Source organism: Perna viridis, chromosome 5 (genome assembly GCF_037379345.1).
Source record: "Perna viridis isolate PV_CMFRI_1.1 ecotype Kerala chromosome 5, ASM3737934v1, whole genome shotgun sequence".
NCBI classification, from domain to species: Eukaryota; Metazoa; Mollusca; class Bivalvia; order Mytilida; family Mytilidae; genus Perna; species Perna viridis.
Window position 1 is genome coordinate 6,587,730 of NC_142449.1, and position 19,360 is coordinate 6,607,089.

General features: G+C 31.5%; 1 protein-coding gene across 1 annotated transcript in view; it reads left to right on the forward strand.

The window, feature by feature from the left end:
• Positions 1–45: 45 nt before the first annotated feature.
• LOC148615760 (pre-mRNA-splicing factor ATP-dependent RNA helicase PRP16-like) overlaps positions 46–19,360 on the forward strand; it is a 69,203-nt gene continuing 49,888 nt past the window's right edge. Inside the window, exons 1-9 of the mRNA XM_088582321.1 lie at positions 46–723; positions 10,278–10,477; positions 12,758–12,943; positions 13,101–13,242; positions 13,487–13,599; positions 14,844–15,055; positions 17,278–17,463; positions 18,413–18,571; positions 19,191–19,337. Of these exons, the coding sequence (XP_088438447.1) occupies positions 395–723; positions 10,278–10,477; positions 12,758–12,943; positions 13,101–13,242; positions 13,487–13,599; positions 14,844–15,055; positions 17,278–17,463; positions 18,413–18,571; positions 19,191–19,337 (1,674 nt within the window). The 5' untranslated portion in view covers positions 46–394. The remainder of the gene's footprint in view (positions 724–10,277; positions 10,478–12,757; positions 12,944–13,100; positions 13,243–13,486; positions 13,600–14,843; positions 15,056–17,277; positions 17,464–18,412; positions 18,572–19,190; positions 19,338–19,360) is intronic.

Here is a 19,360-nt window from a genome sequence, read left to right on the forward strand (position 1 = left end):
AGTGTTTATTTACAAAAAAAATGAACACACCTCAACGAGTTTATCATCTCCAAATTAAAGAGCGTTTCCGGGAGTTTTAAAAACGTTTTCTTTGGTTAACTAGTGAAAATTGTTTATCGGTAATTTTGTACTTTGAAAGAAAAGACGTCAATACCTTGTATGGAAAAAAGATTTATTGAAACCCTGATCTAATAATTTTACCGTTTTTTTTCAACTTGACATGTGAGAAAATACCAGTACGGAGGAGTCCGTTATGCCCATCAACTTCTATAAAATAGAATGCATAAACTACGACATTGTGTCAACCTGAGAAATGAATGTATTTAAGAAAATAATAAACCAAACAGAACATATTTAACACAGTAGTTCTCAAATCCTTTGTGATACTGGAGACATGACTTCATTTGTTGATCCAGATGATGATCCTGCTTTGCACAGGCTGGAAGGTTCATCTGGTAGTGAAAAAGGGGGGCTTGTTATCATGAAAAAGAAATCTCAGGCAGACTTTGAATTTAAGAAACCAGTCCTACCAAAAACTTCACTATTAGGACTTGACAGATTGGCAGCAGAAAAAAGAAAATCAGACATTCAAAAGGAAACTAGTATTAAAAAATCAAAAGTGTCGTCATACAGAGATGAGGAAGATGAAAGCAGTAGCAGCGATTCTGATAGTAGTGATGGTGATGAAAAATCTTTGAGGAGACAGATGAGTCACAAAGAAAGGTATTTATACATCACATATCACATATTCTTTATTGGCACAATCACAATTACAATAATTGGCAAAGGCCCATATAATTGATACATAAAAGTGTAACATACACTGTATATAATAGCAGTATACATGTAAATAGAATATTAATCAAATGTTTTGAGAAGAGATATTTGTTATGAAATATATTTTTCTGATAGAAAAAATAATATCTAAAAAATTAGTGATAATCTTTAGTATAGTATATGAATCACTGAGTATACATTGTTTCAGTGTGTAGTAATTAATTGAATCAATATCTTTTTTTGAGGATATTTGATAATTTGTGTTATGTTTTCGTGGGTTCTATGGGCCGATGGGCTTTGATTTTAATCATACCAATGTTGCCGTGCACAGATTTATTCTAATATGCTTGTTTCCATTACGTCACATACATAATTACAGAATCAATTATGGGTACTGTTCAGTATAAATTCTGGATACGATATTACAATTTGGATATAAACTGACTTCTAACTCTAGAGTATTTTTCACATTTTAGCAAAAAATGTAATTCATCTTCAACCTCCCCAGAGTTGCAAACTTTACATAATCTCTCGTTTGCAGGAATTGATAGATGACGGCCTTTTTCTATTTCCAAATTATGGCTACTGATTCTAATATTGCAAAGAGAGAATCTTTCTGATCTTTTTTGTAAAATATCAACAAAGCTTGCTTGTTTGTATCCATTGTGTATATTTCGATAAAATGTTAGTTTATTTGAATTTTGGATTTGGGAATGTTGCTCTTGCATAAATTGATCGGTTATTTGTTGTTTTATATTTGATAAAATAGGTTTAAAGCTACATTTTTTATAGACTATGTGTGAAAAATCAAGTTTATTGATAATAGAATATATTTTCTTTGTCCAAGTGTTATTGTTTTCTGTAGCTTGAAATATTTTAAAAGCCAAAGTGTTTTCTGAGGAAAGAAGATGATTTAAAAATTTGACACAGGAAAACATAATTTTTTAGTGAAGTGGGAGTTGTCTGAATTCAGAACAACATGCAGCGTTTGTAGCTTTGCAGTGTACACCAAGAATTTCCTTGATGTATTTTAAATGAAATTTTTCTACAACTGAGTTATTAAAAGTACATGTATCAATATCTATACCCCAGACTTCACTACAGTACAGAAGAATGGGGCTAATTAAAGTATCAAACAGCTTTTCTAATAAATGACATGAATGATCTAGCACTACTGTCTTTTTTATCTTTAATAAAGCTTTTCTAGCCTTTTCCATCAGCAAAGATATAGCTAAATTAAATTTATCATTATAATGTAACATGACACCAAGATAACAATATTTTGGTACTGTTTGAATGATATCATTATTGTATGTAAACTCATTAATATAATTTGAATTAAATACAATAACTTTCGATTTGGACACATTAACATATAATTTCCAATTACAGCAATATTCATGAACAATATTTAAACTAGTTTGTAAACCTTGTTTACTTTCAGATAATATAACAAAGTCATCAGCATATAAAAGACAATTTACTGATATGTCCCCAATTTTTACAGGATTGCAATTATTTAACTTTAATACCTTTACAATGTCATTTAAAAAAATATTAAATAATAAAGGACTCAAAACATCACCTTGTTTGACACCACATCATTATGGTACATAGAAAATATTATTTGAAATAGTTTTGGAGGAACATTTGTTGACGCAAGTTTGTAAAAAAGACTAACCCGCCAAATGGTATCAAAAGCCTTACGTAGGTCAATAAAAGCAGTGAAAACTTTTCTTTTCTTGTTTTTATAGTGGTCAATAATGGATTTGATTGAAAATAGATGGTCAACAGTTCTACTGTTTTCTCTGAAACCAATTTGGTTTTCACTTAGGAGAGATTTGCTGTTTGTAAATTCCAGCATAAATTATTCTATTAAACAGTTTTCCTAAATTAGAAGTTATAGAAATTCTCCGATAATTACAGGGGTCAGTCTTATTACCTGATTTATGAAGAAGAACCAAAAAGCTCTCATTCCATAGTAGTTATAGAAATTCTCCTATAATTACAGGGGTCAGTCTTATTACCTGATTTATGAAGAAGAACCAAAAAGCTCTCATTCCATAGAAGTTACAGAAATTCTCCTATAATTACTGGGGTCAGTCTTATTACCTGATTTATGAAGAAGAACCAAAAAGCTCTCATTCCATAGAAGTTATAGAAATTCCCCTATAATTACAGGGGTCAGTCTTATTACCTGATTTATGAAGAAGAACCAAAAAGCTCTCATTCCATAGAAGTTATAGAAATTCTCCTATAATTACTGGGGTCAGTCTTATTACCTGATTTATGAAGAAGAACCAAAAAGCTCTTATTCCATAGAAGTTATAGAAATTCTCCTATAATTACTGGGGTCAGTCTTATTACCTGATTTATGAAGAAGAACCAAAAAGCTCTTATTCCATAGTTTAGGAAATGTTCCTTTGAGGAAAATAAAGTTATATAATTTTTCAAGAGGTTTGAGAATAGTATTCCCACTATATTTTAACATTTCGTTAGAGATCATATCTGTGGAAGTACTTTTTCCAAGTTTCAATAGTTTAATAGCCTTAGCTATTTCGTCTACAGTTATCTTGTTATCAAATATATTTTGAGCTAGCCCTTCATTAATATTTTTCATAGCTTGTTGAAATTTTTGGTTTATGTTATCATGAAAAGCTGAATTATTATTATCAGTTTTATTTAAATTTTTGAAGAAATTTACAAATTCTTCTTTTGGTAAAGTATCATCGGCATCATGATTCAAGTTCAACCGATCTAGTTTATTTACTAGGTTCCAAAATGATTTTGGATCATTATCAATGCTATTATTCATTTCAGCACATAATATCTGTTTATATTGTTTTTCTTCATATATGTTAATAATCTGATAGATTATAAGTACTGGTATACCAGTACAGTGTGGGAAACCACCGCTCGCCAGCTCACCAAATACAAGTAGGTGTGTAATTTGGCAAGTTCTTATTAGCTTACACTCGTCATTTTGGTGACCGTCATTTGATTGGCGATTTCTACGGAAAGTTGACCACCCAATAGGTTATTTAAAAAAACATCCCTTAACATCATACATTAAATAATGTGTTCCCTACATTTTAAGAAGTTTAGCTTGAATAAGTGAATTTGAGCATGATATGCACAATTTTATTGATTTGTAAAGCATTGTTTACAATCTGCCATTTTAATTTCCAGTAAACTGGATGTTTCAAAACCTGTGCAATGGTCCCGATCTTGTATTAGTATTCAAACGAAATTATCTTGGTAATTTAAGATGTGTTGCCTTGCGAATTAGTTGTTTATTGTCAAAATAAAAATGAATAAAAAGCAAGTGATAAACATTTTCTTGTTTCTTAATGATGAATCTGTTGAACTATAATTTTATTTTTATAATAAGAGTTCAGAAAGGGAGTACATATTTTGTTACTGTAAAGTATGTGGAAAATCTTCAGTAGAAGGGAATATTCAAAATGGAAAAGTTTTTGATAAATTTAAAAACAAATGAAAAGATAGTTGAAGAAAGAAAAAGAAAGGCAGAAGATAGTCAAATCCAAGAGAAAACAGATAATAGTACAAAAAAAAAACAAAAAAATTTGGCTAGTTGAATTTCTATTTGGCTAGCAAGATCAATATTCCACTAGCCAGAATGGCAAGTTGTGGAAAAATGGTTTTCTACACTGCAGTATTGTACAAAATTTTGAAAAAAATCACAATACTGGAATATTTTTTTATACCAGTATTGTGAACAATACTAGTATACCAGTATTGCAATCGCCAAGTACAGTGGATCCTATAATTGATTGTCTTCTTTATGCTGACAGTGATTTTGTTTGCCTTTATTTACTGCCAAATTTTGACTGTTTCCCCAGAGAATATTCCCAATTTGTAATAAAATGGCTTAAGAATTGTCCAAAAAAAAGCTGTTCAATTTTTTCCCAATATTAGAAAGTTTTGGTAGCATAAGTACATGTATTTCAATTCATAATCTTACTTTTTAGTATGATTAAAGCATGTTTGAGATCCAGATCAAATTCAAATCAGTGTTTGTAACATATGATTTCAAGTGGTCAATTTTAACTACTCTGACTTAATTGTAATTGTCAGAGACATAAAGACACACAGTAAATGGTTGAGTAGATCCGATTGTTTCAACGATAGTTTCTCTTTTACAGTCTCTTTCCCCATGCTGAAAATTGCCCTTAATAATGAAAGATGTCATACAATTCCAAGATATACTATATGAATAAAAACTGAGTAAAAAATAAGTCGTCAAAGGGCAACTTAGTAATATGAGAAAGGAAAGCTATATATAAGCAATCATCAAGAAATGAATGCAAGATTATGTTAGTAGTTATGGACATCATCAATGAGATTGTTGAAAACATACATGTACCGCTACATATTATGTAGTTTCTACTATTTGTTTCATCTCTGATGTTGAAGCTTATTCCCACCTCTAAAATTGAAGAAAATTAATGTTAGCCCTTCTTGTATTGATATACACTTGTAAGTTATTCTTTATTGATTGATGTCTGTGATTTACCAATAATTTAATCCAGCTAAGTGAGAATTAATATATTTTACTGACTTGTATACATGTAGCAATGCAGCAATTCATGTGAATTATTTACTTCAAGGCCATGTAAAGTCTTTTGTATCAAAGGAACAGGGAAGAAAAAAATGGACCTGCTATTGTTTTGCTTTAGACTTTTTTTAGTGAAATAAATCATCAGAATTGTTTATTGAACTTGCATGTATCTTGGGAGTTATTTTTATGTTTGATACATGTATATAATTCCCTGTTTCATAAAAAAATGTGATAAATATTCTCAATTGAAAAAGAGGGGGCTGCTTTTAAAAAAAGGCAGCAAAATCACTGGGCTGATGATGTAGTATTGTCATCTAAATCAGCTCCTGGTCTTCAAAATAAACTATATTTACTGTAAAATTCTGTTATGATTGGTGTATTGATGTAACGCACCAAAAATAAAAGTCCTTATCTTCAGTAAACTGGGTAGACAACTATTAGGGATATTCACTTTAATAAGTATGAGAAGAAACAAACATCTTGGAATCATTTACACCCTCTCAGACTCTTTCTCTGAGGCTAAACAAGATTTGAACATGTATAGTAAGGCAACAAAAGCCCTATTTCCATGGAAGCTTAAAGCTGACCTGTTTTCCATCGGACCCAGCATCACATGTTTTTAATCGTACAAAATTGTACTATGCTGTTTTGAATTACAGTGCTGAATTATGGGGTTGTTACTTACCTAAATCTTTTAAATGTGATACATTGTACATTGTGTGATTTTAAAAAGCTAGCAAGTGTCTTCCCTTCAGTAAAATGGTAATACATACCCTAAAATACCTTCTTTGGGTAAATAAAAAAGCTTTAAGTTTTGCATTTATGCCTGAATTTGGTAAATATCCTATAATTTTTTATACCTTTAAATCTGTCTTATACTATTGGCATACAAAATGTAGATTAGAAAATGTCCCTTCCAATGAATTTATTATATGTTGCTTATATGGAAAAAAACATAGTGAAGGTGTTCAGACACGAGGTATGGCTCTTTGATACACACATTTTGTATGCTTACATGTAGATTTATTTAGAGCAGCTGAACCAATAAAACATTGAATATTCTTTTTGGGGAAGGGTTGGTCTAGCTGCTCTAAATAAACATTTTGTTAAAACTCTCAGTAAGTGGGCACATTCAATATCTGTATAGGAGTATCTGTTGCAGAGAAAGATGTATCTGTGAAGATGGTAAACTTAGAACTTATTTGAAAATAAAATGCAATTTTGGATATGAAAAATATTTATAGTAGATATTTTAAATGTTTCAAAATTAAAAAACGTTTACTCGCTTTAGAATGAGTAATTATAACCTTCATATTGAAGTATGTAGATATACAAAACCTTACAGACCTTTAGATAATAGATTATCTGGAAAATTTTATCTGAATGACGTAAGAATGAAAATCACTACTTCACTGAATGTCCCATATTTGCAATTTCTAGAGATATTCTGTTATGTTATATAACTTCACAACAATAATTTGAATAAATTATCATCCTTTAATACAGTGTTTTCATTAGTAACAGGCTGGAGGCTAATTTACATGCTTCAAACTCATGTCTGACTGGTTGAAGTGGAAAAAATTACATATCACTCAATTAAGAATAAATAGATTTGTCCTGTTCACATTTTGTTTGACCTTTTTAGAGAAAAAATAGTGAAAACACTGTTAATATATAGCTCATGTGAATACCCTCCAATTGGTGGGAAGCTGGTCAGCTTTCTGCATGAAATTGAAGCAAAATAATTAGTATTTATCAGTTAATTACTACGTCACTAAGACATCTTCCTTTTCTTGTTGTATTCTGTCTTGTACTTCTGACTTTTTAACCACAGCCACTGCACTAAGTTTACAGTTCTTTTACATTATATATGTAAACACCTAAACAGATCCTGTTCTTACATTTATGCATGTCAGAAAATTGAAATAGAGAGGTATTTGTAAAAAAAAATATTGTAAGTGCTTTAGAAAGCATGTATTTTCACTATAGGAATTTAGAATACAATGTACTACAATGAACTGCATATATATGAACGTAAATGTTTTGAGATTTTCCCTAATGTTAAATTTTAAAGTACAAATGTAAAGAGGAAAAATATAACAATGTCAAGAGCCATTGGTGTCAAGAAGAAGTTTTTGTAAATTCTGTTATGAAAAAATAACAATATTGACATTTTGTCTATGTTATCTACATTGTATTACAAAACTTTCTTTCTGTCAAATACAAATGTATGGGAGAAGTGAGCACAAACAAGAAGTTTTTGCTCATTTCTCCCTCTAGATGAGTCCATGATGTGTAGTCAATCTGTGAAAAATCCAATCTACAACTTGTTGGAAGTGAAAAAGGCAATAGATTTTTGTGTCTAAATTTCATGCAAGTTCAAGTAGAAGTCACCATGAAACATTTATTTAAGTCAGAAAAAAAGTTTCAACTAAATGATATTTTTGTTCAATTAATATCTTTTTATGTAGTATTGGAACTTATGTCAAAACCATAGCAAAACAAAAAATACAGATTATATCTCACGAAAGATAAATATACATTTTGTAGTGTAAAAGATATTATTAAAGCAGAAACTTGATACTTTCATTCCAGTTCAAAATCAGTACTAATTCTACTTTCAACAAAAATATAGAATATCAAGAGTGTTAGCCTAAAACTTGACTTTTTTTGTTTTGATGTAATTGATATAAAAGACAGTGATAATCATTGTTTTAATAAGCAACTTTTTTTTAATATTAAATCTGTCATTAAAATGTAAAGTTCTACAAATAAAATAATGTTTTCTTGTAAATCACCGATAGTAACATACATTACTGCATTGAACTAAACCTGTTCAATCTCTTGTGTAGCTGAAAAAATGTTTCTACATACAATTTAGATAAAGTATACATCCTCCTTTGTTCAATAAAAAATTCCATAGAATAATTGAAAGTCTACTTTTGAAATTACCCATTGTCTGATGTTAATGGATTTTTTTTCTGGAAATATTTTGGATACATGTATTTGTATCAGTAAAAGTAATCAAGGGAACCAAGATTCAAGCAGTAATCAAAAAAGTATTCCAAGGATAAAGATTAAACAAGGAAAATAGTCATACACAACAAAGAACATGAAATAATGTCAAAAAACAAGATTAATGAGCAACACAGACTCCACTAAAGACTTGGGACATGGACCAGGTGTATTGGTAGGGCAAGTGTCCTTTGCTTCTTTAGAAACACCTGCTGGGTTGCTTATAAAATTTCTCATCCGGGATAAATGAAACAGGAAAGAAAAACTATGACACAACACAGATGGATACACCATATACACTCAGGTGCCAAAAGTTTGTCAACTTTCACATGTACGCTAGTCCGGCCACGCCCCCTTTTAATTTTTCCGATACCGATAGTGACAATGTCAATGCATGTCAACTTTGTAATTGTTGGTTTAAAAATAGTAAAATAAGTAACTTTTATGGTGACTGGGTCAAAAATGACGTCATTTTCTTTGTTACGTCATTATTCGCGTGTTTGTAAACATGGGGAAGAGAGGTAAAGATCTTGATGTTCAAACCAAAGAAACCATTCTATCTATGGTTAGGAGTGGACTTAAGTCATCTAAAGTGGCAGAAATCTTGGAGATACATAAGTCTACAGTTTCCAAAGTTTTGAAGAGGTATAGAGAACGTGGAAACAACGAAAACGCACCAAGGAAAGGACATCCCAAACTTTTGACAGTTCGCGGAGAAAACGCATTGACAAGGATTGTAAAGAAAGGCCGCCGGAAAACTTTGAACGACATAACAGCGGAACTTAATAGTGATACACCTGTGAAACTGTCTCGTAGAACAGTTCAACGTGAATTGAAGAGGCTTGGGTATAATAGGAGGACAGTAGCGAAAAAACTTGGAGTACGCGAGGTTAACAGGAAGAAATGCCTACAATTCTGTCGTGGAAAACTACATTGGACAGCTAACTGTAACTGGAAGAGAGTTATTTTCAGTGATGAGATGACTATTGTTATAAAACTGGATGGTAAAGTGAAGGTATGGAGAAAACAAAACGAAAAATGGCGTGGTTATTGTCTTGGATATCTGAATCAGGGCCCGACTCGTAGTCTGAAGCTTATGGTTTGGGGTACTATTACTTACTTCGGATGAGGACTGCTTGCATTCGTTGACGGAAATATGAATTCGGAGAAATATATCAAGACTTTAGATGACTTTTTATGGCCTGTTATCATTAAACACTTTCCGAATAATGACTTTCAGTTTATGGATGATAACTGTCCCGTGCACAGGTCCCGAGAAACTGAAGCTTGGAAGCAGCGAAATGGAATTCAACCGTTTTTCTGGCCACCACAGAGCCCAGACTTAAATCCGATTGAGAATGTTTGGCTGGTCTTGAAAAATCACATAAAAAGAAACATTTTTCACATTAAAGACATGGAGGACCTAAAACGCAAACTTCAGAAGGCCTGGAATAAGATCAGTGTAGCATACTTGCAGAGCCTATATGGAACATTGCCGAAACGTTGCCGACAAGTGTTAATGTCTAAAGGATTTATTACAAAATATTGAAGTTTTATGTCATAAATAAAGGTATGATTTTTAATTTTTATTGTGACGTTTGTTGTTTACAATAACGCCATCTTGAAAAAAGGTTGACAAACTTTTGGCACCTGAGTGTAGATCCACAAGTTCTGGACCATAAATCTAGAGTAATAACATTTTGTTGCAATTAGGTTGAGACCAAACTTAGTTTTGCCTGAGTCTTGACCAATATTGAAATTTTCCTTTGATAAGTACCATCAAATTGTATATTTTTTTCTTCCTATTTGCAATTAATCTGATCTAATGCACCATTTTGAAAGAAAATAGTGTCATTTAAAATGTTTTTACTTAGTTAACAGTGATGAAAATTCTTTTGAATAGAAATTACAGACCTCAAAGAATTGAAACCCCATCCCACCCTGGTGGTGTCAGCAAAGAAGCTTTAGAAAGACAACATAAAAGAAATAAGGATAAAGAAAGGGGTGTGTATGTTTCATCAAAAGAAAAAGACAGGAAGGACAAAAAGGATAAAGATAGACGAAGAGAAAGACATAAAGATTACTACAGGGACAAAGATAGATGTAAGTACAATGTTTTTCATTAGGCCCGAAAAAAACTTCTGGTTTTCCATTCACATTCCTTTTTATTAGGTTAGTATATAGGTTAAGATACTTTTGGGATTATTTTATAAATTTCTTTTGTTTTGTTTTTTCTTGTTTTGCAAATTGTTCAAACAAATATTTTGGTCTCTCATTTGAATTATTTTGTATAGAAGGCTGTAAACTATTTTAGGGTCAGCAGAGAAAATTGTTTTTGAATTCCCTACTGGTGACTTTCCTGAAGTAGACTAAGATTTTGGCTCTGTCCATCTGGCACTTTTTTTCATCATGCTTACATATACTTATTTAATATTGGGTACATTGCTTTACTATGACAAGTTACTAAGTTCAAATTTTGTTTGTCTGTTGATTTTTTTTAGCTGAGTTATGGCCCTTGGATTTAAAAAATTTATGCAAATACTCTTTTTTATGCCCCTTCCCCCACATATGAAGTTACGGGTGTTTAAGAATTACCCTGTCTGTCTGTCTGTCAGTCAGTCCATCTTTCTAACCACATTTCTTGTAAGCCCTATTCCTCCAAACCTCTCAACAGATTTTGATGAAACTTTTTTGGAATGTGGGGCATCATATATTGATGTACATGAAGGAATATAATTAATGTCTGGGGATCCCTAAGGGAAATAATCCAACTAAAGGGTTTTGAATGTTGGTTTTCCATACTTTTTTAGCCATGCTTGCAGATATTCATTAGATATTTAGTATTATCACTATTTTGTTTAAAATCCCTTTGATCTTTGATCACACCAGTCGAGTGAGAATGAAAATTATCGTTAGATTCTATGTCCTCAAGTGACATACAAGCAACTGCGCAGGAATATTGGACAACCCAATAACCATCTGTTTGTTTACTGTTTGTGAAATTATGGCTAATTTGTGGCAATATTTTCTAATCTACAATGGAAAATGATTAAATACAGTAACTTACCCTATTAGAATGAATAAATCTCAAAATTATTCCGCAAATTTAAACGTGACCGTCATAGTTAATCAATATTTTTTTCATTAATGTGTATCACAGCTGTACAACATACGTGACAACAGGTAGCACGTCGCTGAAATATAGTCCCGAAAGGAAATTTTGCAGCGCTTACAAAACTTACATATTTAGGTCAGGAAACTGATAATAAAGGAAAATTAATCCCTTACAATTCAGCAATCAGCGATAAACAGATTATTAAATATTTTTTTCAACTCGCGGGAGTTTCTCATGCTCATTGAAAAAAAATATTAGATAATCTAATACACTGTTTTACCATGGAGAGTTAAAGATCAAGTTTGAATATTGTTCTGGTCTGTTTTTGCTCAGTTATAGCCTTTGAACCTGGAAAAATAATGCCAACTCAGTCTCTTATCACTATTCTTTGCGTGTAATAATTGTTATTTGGCATCGCTGATGGTTTGGAGTATTTATGCACCAATCTTAAAATCAAGCTTACTGTTTGAAATAGCAACCATGTTTTTTTAAATAATGAAAAATAAATATATGGTTACTTGTGCCCAAAACAAATTTTACTTGTGAACTGAACAAGATATAAGATATAAACATTTGTCTGCACTTGTGATCATATTACATGTAGGTTATTCACTTTCCTATAAATCATACATACCCAGAATATTAGAAGATTTGATTCAATTATCCTTCGTGTTCTCATGTATTCACAATAACATTTTAGTCATTCATTCCCTCCAACAGTTTTATCCTGCAATCACCACCTTCATATAGAAATACAAAACCTATCCACGGTGTGGAATACATCCGTGTTGTATTTGTGTACATGCCTATATTTTAGGCCACATCCATAATTATCTAAGATGACTATGAAGCCAGTGGTTCCCATTGATTCAGCCGGGCAGAATAGTGATAAATTATAATTTGCCAATTATGTCTGTATTTTAAAACATTTTTATCGCTCTTTTGATTGCAGAATATAATCAGTATTAGGGTATCATGGAAAAGTATAGCCTTCATGTGTACTTGGTGTGAGACATGAAAAATGCTTGGCAAAGTCTTGTATTTTGCCCTGTTCCTAACCTCATACACATACAGACTGTATTTTATTAATATCCTAATAATTATGATATAAAGTTAACAACAACATTTATGAATATTTTTATTTTTATACACTTTTTCAGTGTATACTAGTAAGTACTTAAGAAAATTCACAAAAAAATGGTGGCATAAATTAGAGACTTTGGAGAATTATCACATACCCACTTACTTAATATTTTGTTTACTTCCAGATAGAAAAGACAAAGACTATGACCGACGAGACAGAGATAATGATAGAAGAGATAGATATTCTGACAGACGGGACAATCGAGATTCAGAAAGACGACGAGACTATACAAGTAGAAGTAGTAGAAGAGAATGGGATGAGACACCAAGATTTAGAGATAGCCCTGCTACTCCCAATATTCATGTCAAAGGTGATAATAAAAGAAATTTTAATGTGTGAAATATACTTCAGGTCCATTATTGATTTGATCATAATTTCCCTCAGCCATTCTATTATCTCTTGAAAACATTCTTAAGTTATCTGTATATAAGAACATACACAAAAAATTGCAGTTGTTGTTTTTGCAGATACACCATCCAGATCTAACTGGGAAGATGAAGAAGATGTGACCCCACTTAAGAGGTCAAGCTGGGATCTACCTACTCCTGGTCCGTATAAGGGAGATGATTACAGTGAAAGAAGTTATAAATCCTCTAGAGATTTTAATAGGTTGGATTTTTTCTACCCAGTAGTCTTTAATGTTCATTCTTTCAAAATTATTAGTATCTGATAGTGGGTTAAAGATATATGTAGTGCTTCATTCTAAGGCTAAGGAAATTAGACCTGTCAAATTTGGTCATTTTGTTGGTCTCCATGAGAAAGTTTTTGTTTATGTCTGTAACAGTAGAATATGATTCAATCAACTAAATTCACAACAGACACTATATAAAGTCAAAACTAATTGTTATTTTAGGAAAAAGAGGCAATCTGACGAGACCCCATTGCCTACACCAACTTACAAGTATAATTCCTGGGCCAGTGATAAAAAGAAAATGCAATTTACACCAAGAGATAAAGATGAGAATGGTAATCATACAAATCAGTTGTTATTAAGTCTCCTACTTGTGAGAGCCAAAGGAGAATATTGTTTTAGATTCCTAATATCTGTCTGTTTTATTATTGTTTCTCATTTGGCTTTCAAAACTTGTTTTTTAAAAGTGGCTAGATATATTGATTCTTTATTTGCATATAATAACAAAGGCAAAAGTCCGTTATGATTTGAACTTTTGACCTTAGAATTACTGAGAGCCTGATTTGAGGCTGATAGTAAGTTGACCTGTTATATGGAGTTAGGATATTGAACAAAAACAAAATGTCTATTTGTTTATAACTCACATCTTAAAGATTAAAAATTACGAAGAAAAGATCAATCCTGTCTGATTTAAAACTAAAAGGTGTAATCAGTAATAAAAATTTCAATGTAAAACATGGTCCTCTTACAGGTTACACCTGCCTCATATTATAAATGTATATCTACACAGGCAAATATTGTTCTTGTGAAATTTATGTGAAATTAACCTCAAATGAAGTTAATGTGATTCTCATGTGAAGTTACAATTAACATTTACTTTATGTGAAAGGTTTATATGAAATTTATGTGAAGGCTTGATTAACATGAATTTCTCAAGATTACTGTCATGAATTTTACCTGCTCCAACAGGTGAAAACTATTTGAAATTCATGTGAAAATCATGTGGAATAAAAAAAATATTGCCTTTGTATATCAGTTATAGATAAGTTAATGATTAAGTTTGAATTGTACTTTAATCAGATATTTTTTTAAAAGAGTTATGGCATTAAATTTGTTTAAAGAATGACTGTTATATTTTTTCGTTTTATGAAGAAATAACCTCAATCACACGGGCACACTGAATAACCTGTGTAACAGGTTATTTTCAACTGTGTGCCACATGTATTGAGGTTATTTCAAGTAGGCCGAAAAAAACATAACAGTCATTCCTAATAATTAAATTTTTGTATCAAAATTCAGATCATTGAAGAAGATTGATGACATCACAGTCATATACAAAATTTTGTCTAAGAGAGTGTATATTGACAAGTTTACAAAACATTTTATCATACTTGTACCCAAAATTTACAGGAATTTTTAGAAATGACATTTTATATAGTACCTAATATATAGACCAGACTTGATTTAGGAGAAAATTACATGAGGTTCTGCCATTGCACTTCATTTTTATACACTTTTTTGACATGGTTAAGAGTGCAGTATATTAAACTTTTTGACTGTTTGTTTATATTTTGTTCAGATAAAGAGCAATTCAGATCTGAAGAGGATCGTTTGGAGTGGGAGGAGGAACAAAAACGATTGGATCGAGAGTGGTATGGTTTAGATGAAGGTTACGATGATGAACATAATCCTTTCTCTGGTACATCTGATGAATATACCAAGAAAAAGGAGGAAGAGATGAAAAAAAAGAAACGTAATAAAATGTCTGCCAAACAAAGGCAGATTCATAAGGTACTAATAATTTATTTTAGTTGATGCACTGTATTTTATATTTCTCTTTCGCTTTTAAATGATACATGTAATTTATTTCATTTATAACAAGCTTTCTGATTGGTAGCTCCACTTTGAGCAAACCCAGTTATTTTGTATAACTTGCTTCGGGACAGTAACAGCATTAATGTTGACAGGTCCACAGTCTGTGATTTAAATAATCCAAAACTAAAATTATGTTTTATATCAAACAAACTCTTAATATTTGGATTTGACTTGATGAGAAATTGTATTGGATTTTCTTATTTTTTGAAGTGGATATACAAAACAATATGAATGATGATGGTTTGGGCTAGTATACATTTCTTATAAATAGAAGAGTAAACTGCAACAAATCATGTTATTTTGTATAAGTTGTTCAAAAATTGGAAACATTCCTTAAGGAAGTTACATTCCTGGCTGACTGGATTTTTGAAAAAATCTGTTGAAGTGTAATCAAGGGAACCAAGGGTAATCAAAAGAATGTAATCCAGGGACAAAGACCAGACATGGAAAAGAAAAGAAAGAAAATAAAGTAACTAAAATCATACATACAAAGCAACAAAAGCAAATGAGCAATTTGAACTCCTCTAAAAACTGGGAGCATGGACCAGGTGCACCGGTAGGATAAGCATCCACTGCTTTTTTAGAAACACTCTTTTCTAGGAAATGATCCTATCAAACTGAGACCAGTGAATCAATAGTTGAATATTTTATATCATTCCTTGTTATGACTTTATGTCATATATAAATCTTTATCATTGTACCAATGAGATCATCTTATGTACACATGATTTGTCTGAAAAGATTTTGTCCAGAAATTGTAAGGTGTATATATGCTTATTTTTTTGTCTACAACAGTGTTTAAAAAATTTATTTGTCTACATTTTATCAGTGTTTAAAAATTTAAAGTATGGTGTCAGATACATATAAGAATACACATGTTGCTGGTAAATACAGTGTAACCTTGATGTGTCAACTCAGATGAGTCAAAATCTCAGAACTTGAACTAATTTGACAGTCCTGGCAAAAAATCCCTTTCTCAAATACAATTTTACCTCTGATGACTTGAACTCTGAATGGAAATCTTAGATAACTCAAGGTTATCAATCCATCCCTTGATATGACTTCGAGGTCAATTAACTTTGGGATCTTGATGTGAACTAATTAGTAAGAAAAGTGACTGCTTTATTACAAACGATTCCTGAAGTGTGTTTTTACAACATTAAGCATGGCTTTGTAACTATTCATTGACACCTGTGTTTTTGAGTAAGACAAAAAAGCTTGTGTATAGTAAAAAGAAATGAATTTGAATAATCACACTTCAGAATTCAAATCGTCGATGTTATCAGATATTATGATAATGATAAAAAATGGTGGTAAATTTTGGAATGATGTCCAATTTTTTAATTACACACAAAACAGATGATAATAAATGATGTATTTTTACGACTGTGTTTTCGCTAGTAAATCTGAAATTTAATTGTTGTAATATAGTACATATGGTTTGACAGTACTCCTGATATTGAGTTATTCAAAGCAACCTGTTATGTGGAAATGACATGTTCAATGTAGAAAAAATAATTTAAATAAGAATTTCCCTTAAACATTCGATCTTGCTCAGAATTTATAACACATTTAATACACAACATATAAAAGTTACATTCAGAAATGATAAAGAAGACTCCACAAAGTACCCTGATAAAGTGAAGAACATGTAAACATGTATGTACAAGCAATACAACATGTGTGAGTCATTAAAACATCAGAAACAATCGGATTATACTCAACCTTAGATGACTTGAACCACTGGTAACTCAAACATTTTTTCCTGGTCCCTTTGACTTCAACTTAAGGAGGTTTGACTGTAATAAGAATCCTAAACAATGTATCATGTAGATGTGTTAGTTATTCACTCAACCTAAGACCCCATGTTTAAGGGAATCAAAGTTATAAAAATTCAAATATCACTTATAACAAAATGTCTTCGATAACTCTTTTGAAAAAAAACATGGCTTTAAGTCATCCTAGAAATACTTGTAAAATGTGCATTTTTTTCTTAAATAGTAAATTGAATACACAATTTGTCTGTCTTTTTGTACAAATGTATAGCATATAAAGATACTATTTATTGTTTTCTTAGCCAATAGTTAAAGACAAGTACAATTGACCTGGAACTTATATTGTGGAATATAATATTTCAGGACAATGAAATGTGGGAAACAAACAGAATGTTACGGTCAGGTGTTGTTGCAAAAACTGACTATGATGAAGACTTTGATGAGGAGAATGAAGCCAGGGTGCATTTATTGGTGCATAATATTGTTCCACCATTTTTGGATGGTAGAATTGTCTTCACCAAACAACCAGAACCTGTTGTACCAGTCAAGGTAGGCTTCAGGAGATCTATACTTTATTTTCAAGGCGTTTGTATTTTAAAATATAGATTTTATTGTATACAGTGAAACTTCTCCAAACCGGCCACCACTGGGACAAGAAAAAATGGCCGGTTTATTGGGGTGGCCGGTTTTGTGAAAAATAGCAATGCATTTTAAGAGCTGTTTCCATTAATGTGTTCTATAATCTTACACCTTGTCAGTTTGTTGGTCAAGACATGTTTAATGCCAACTCAACACTTTTGGCCTTTTATTACATTTCAAAGCTTGCATCATTTGTAAATGATTTGATTTTATATACGGTACTGCCGACTAAATAATTTTCACGGTTTTGAAAGAGTGTGTATTAAAGATCACGGGGCTATTGGTGGTATACTATTAATTATTTGTATTGTTTTCGTAAATTACCTATCAACAAAGTCTTAATAATTTCACCCCCTATGTTGTTTTGGCTTGGGCACAAGTCATATTAATTGACAGGTAAAAGATCGTAAAGATCGTACTATTAAATGACCCCGGTTGCCTGACGTGTGTACACACCAATTAACAGCCAACCAGTGACAAAATGTAATGTCTGGATTAAATTTGTTGTTTAAACTACTGTCCCTTTCAATTATCATCTGTCCACTGATGAAATGTAAACCAGTCAGTGAATGAATTATTAATAACGTAATATTATGTAATCATTTACAGTTTTGTTGACACATTTATTACAGGTGAACAATAACCGGGCGGCCAGAATTGAGGGGTTGTTTTTATTTGAAATAACTCTGAAAAACCGGCCGATGTACTGTTTTAGGGGGTGGCCAGTCTATTGAAGACTAAACACACAGGTTTTAAGGTATATCGGCCAGGACTTTTGAAAACAACCGGTTTGGATAAGTTTCACTGTATTTAGCAAATTTAAGGATCATATATACATTGTCTTTTTTTTCTACTATAGGACCCAACATCAGATATGGCCATTGTATCTAAGAAGGGTTGTGCTGTAGTTAGAACCTTTAGGGAGCAGAAAGAGAGAAAGAAATCTCAACAGAAACATTGGGAATTAGCTGGTACAAAAATAGGAGAAATTATGGGAGTCAAAAAGGAGGATGATAAGGTTTGTGTAAGGCTCTTATGCTTAGATTTCACAAACCTTAGAGATTGACAATGTAGTAAAACCTGTTACTTTTTGTGTAAGACTGGGTGGTATTCTGAATTTGTAAAACCTGTCGAAACCAACCTCTGAATAAACAAGAAACCAAGCATCAGTTAGGTTGCTTGTAGACCCTTTGTAAACCAAATCCTTTGTGTAAATAGAACAGGTTTTTCTTTGTGGAAAGGGTTTGGGCACTGTAGTTTTTACTGTAGTAAATTTTATACAGCATGTTTTAAAGATGTATCATGATTCCCACATTGTACATTAAGTCAAAAACCCTTTTTATTGGATTTCTTTTGAAGAATATTAGTTTTATTGGAAGGCATTTATTCATTATGTTTTTAAATTATGTTAGTTTGTTTCAGTTTGAGTTAGGGAACTTCAAACACAGAATAAAGGGGAAAGGGCATATTTTGTGCTTTGGTTCACCTATTATTTTATCTAGAAATATTGTCAAAATATTGAAGTGTAATAGGTTTACTTTTTCTGTTGACATGTTATTGACATCATGTGATCAACATAACATTGAGAAAGATCAAAATTCTCTTGATTATCTGAACTGTTTTAATATAATTTTTAGGAGGCAGAAGGAGGAGATTATGACTTTAAAAAAGACCAGAAGTTTGCTGATATAATGAAGGACAGTGAAGCAGCTAGTGACTTCTCTAAGAAAAAGTCTATTGCACAACAGAGGAGGTTCCTACCTATATTTGCTGTTCGAAATGAGGTAAGAAAAGTTTTTAACATAGC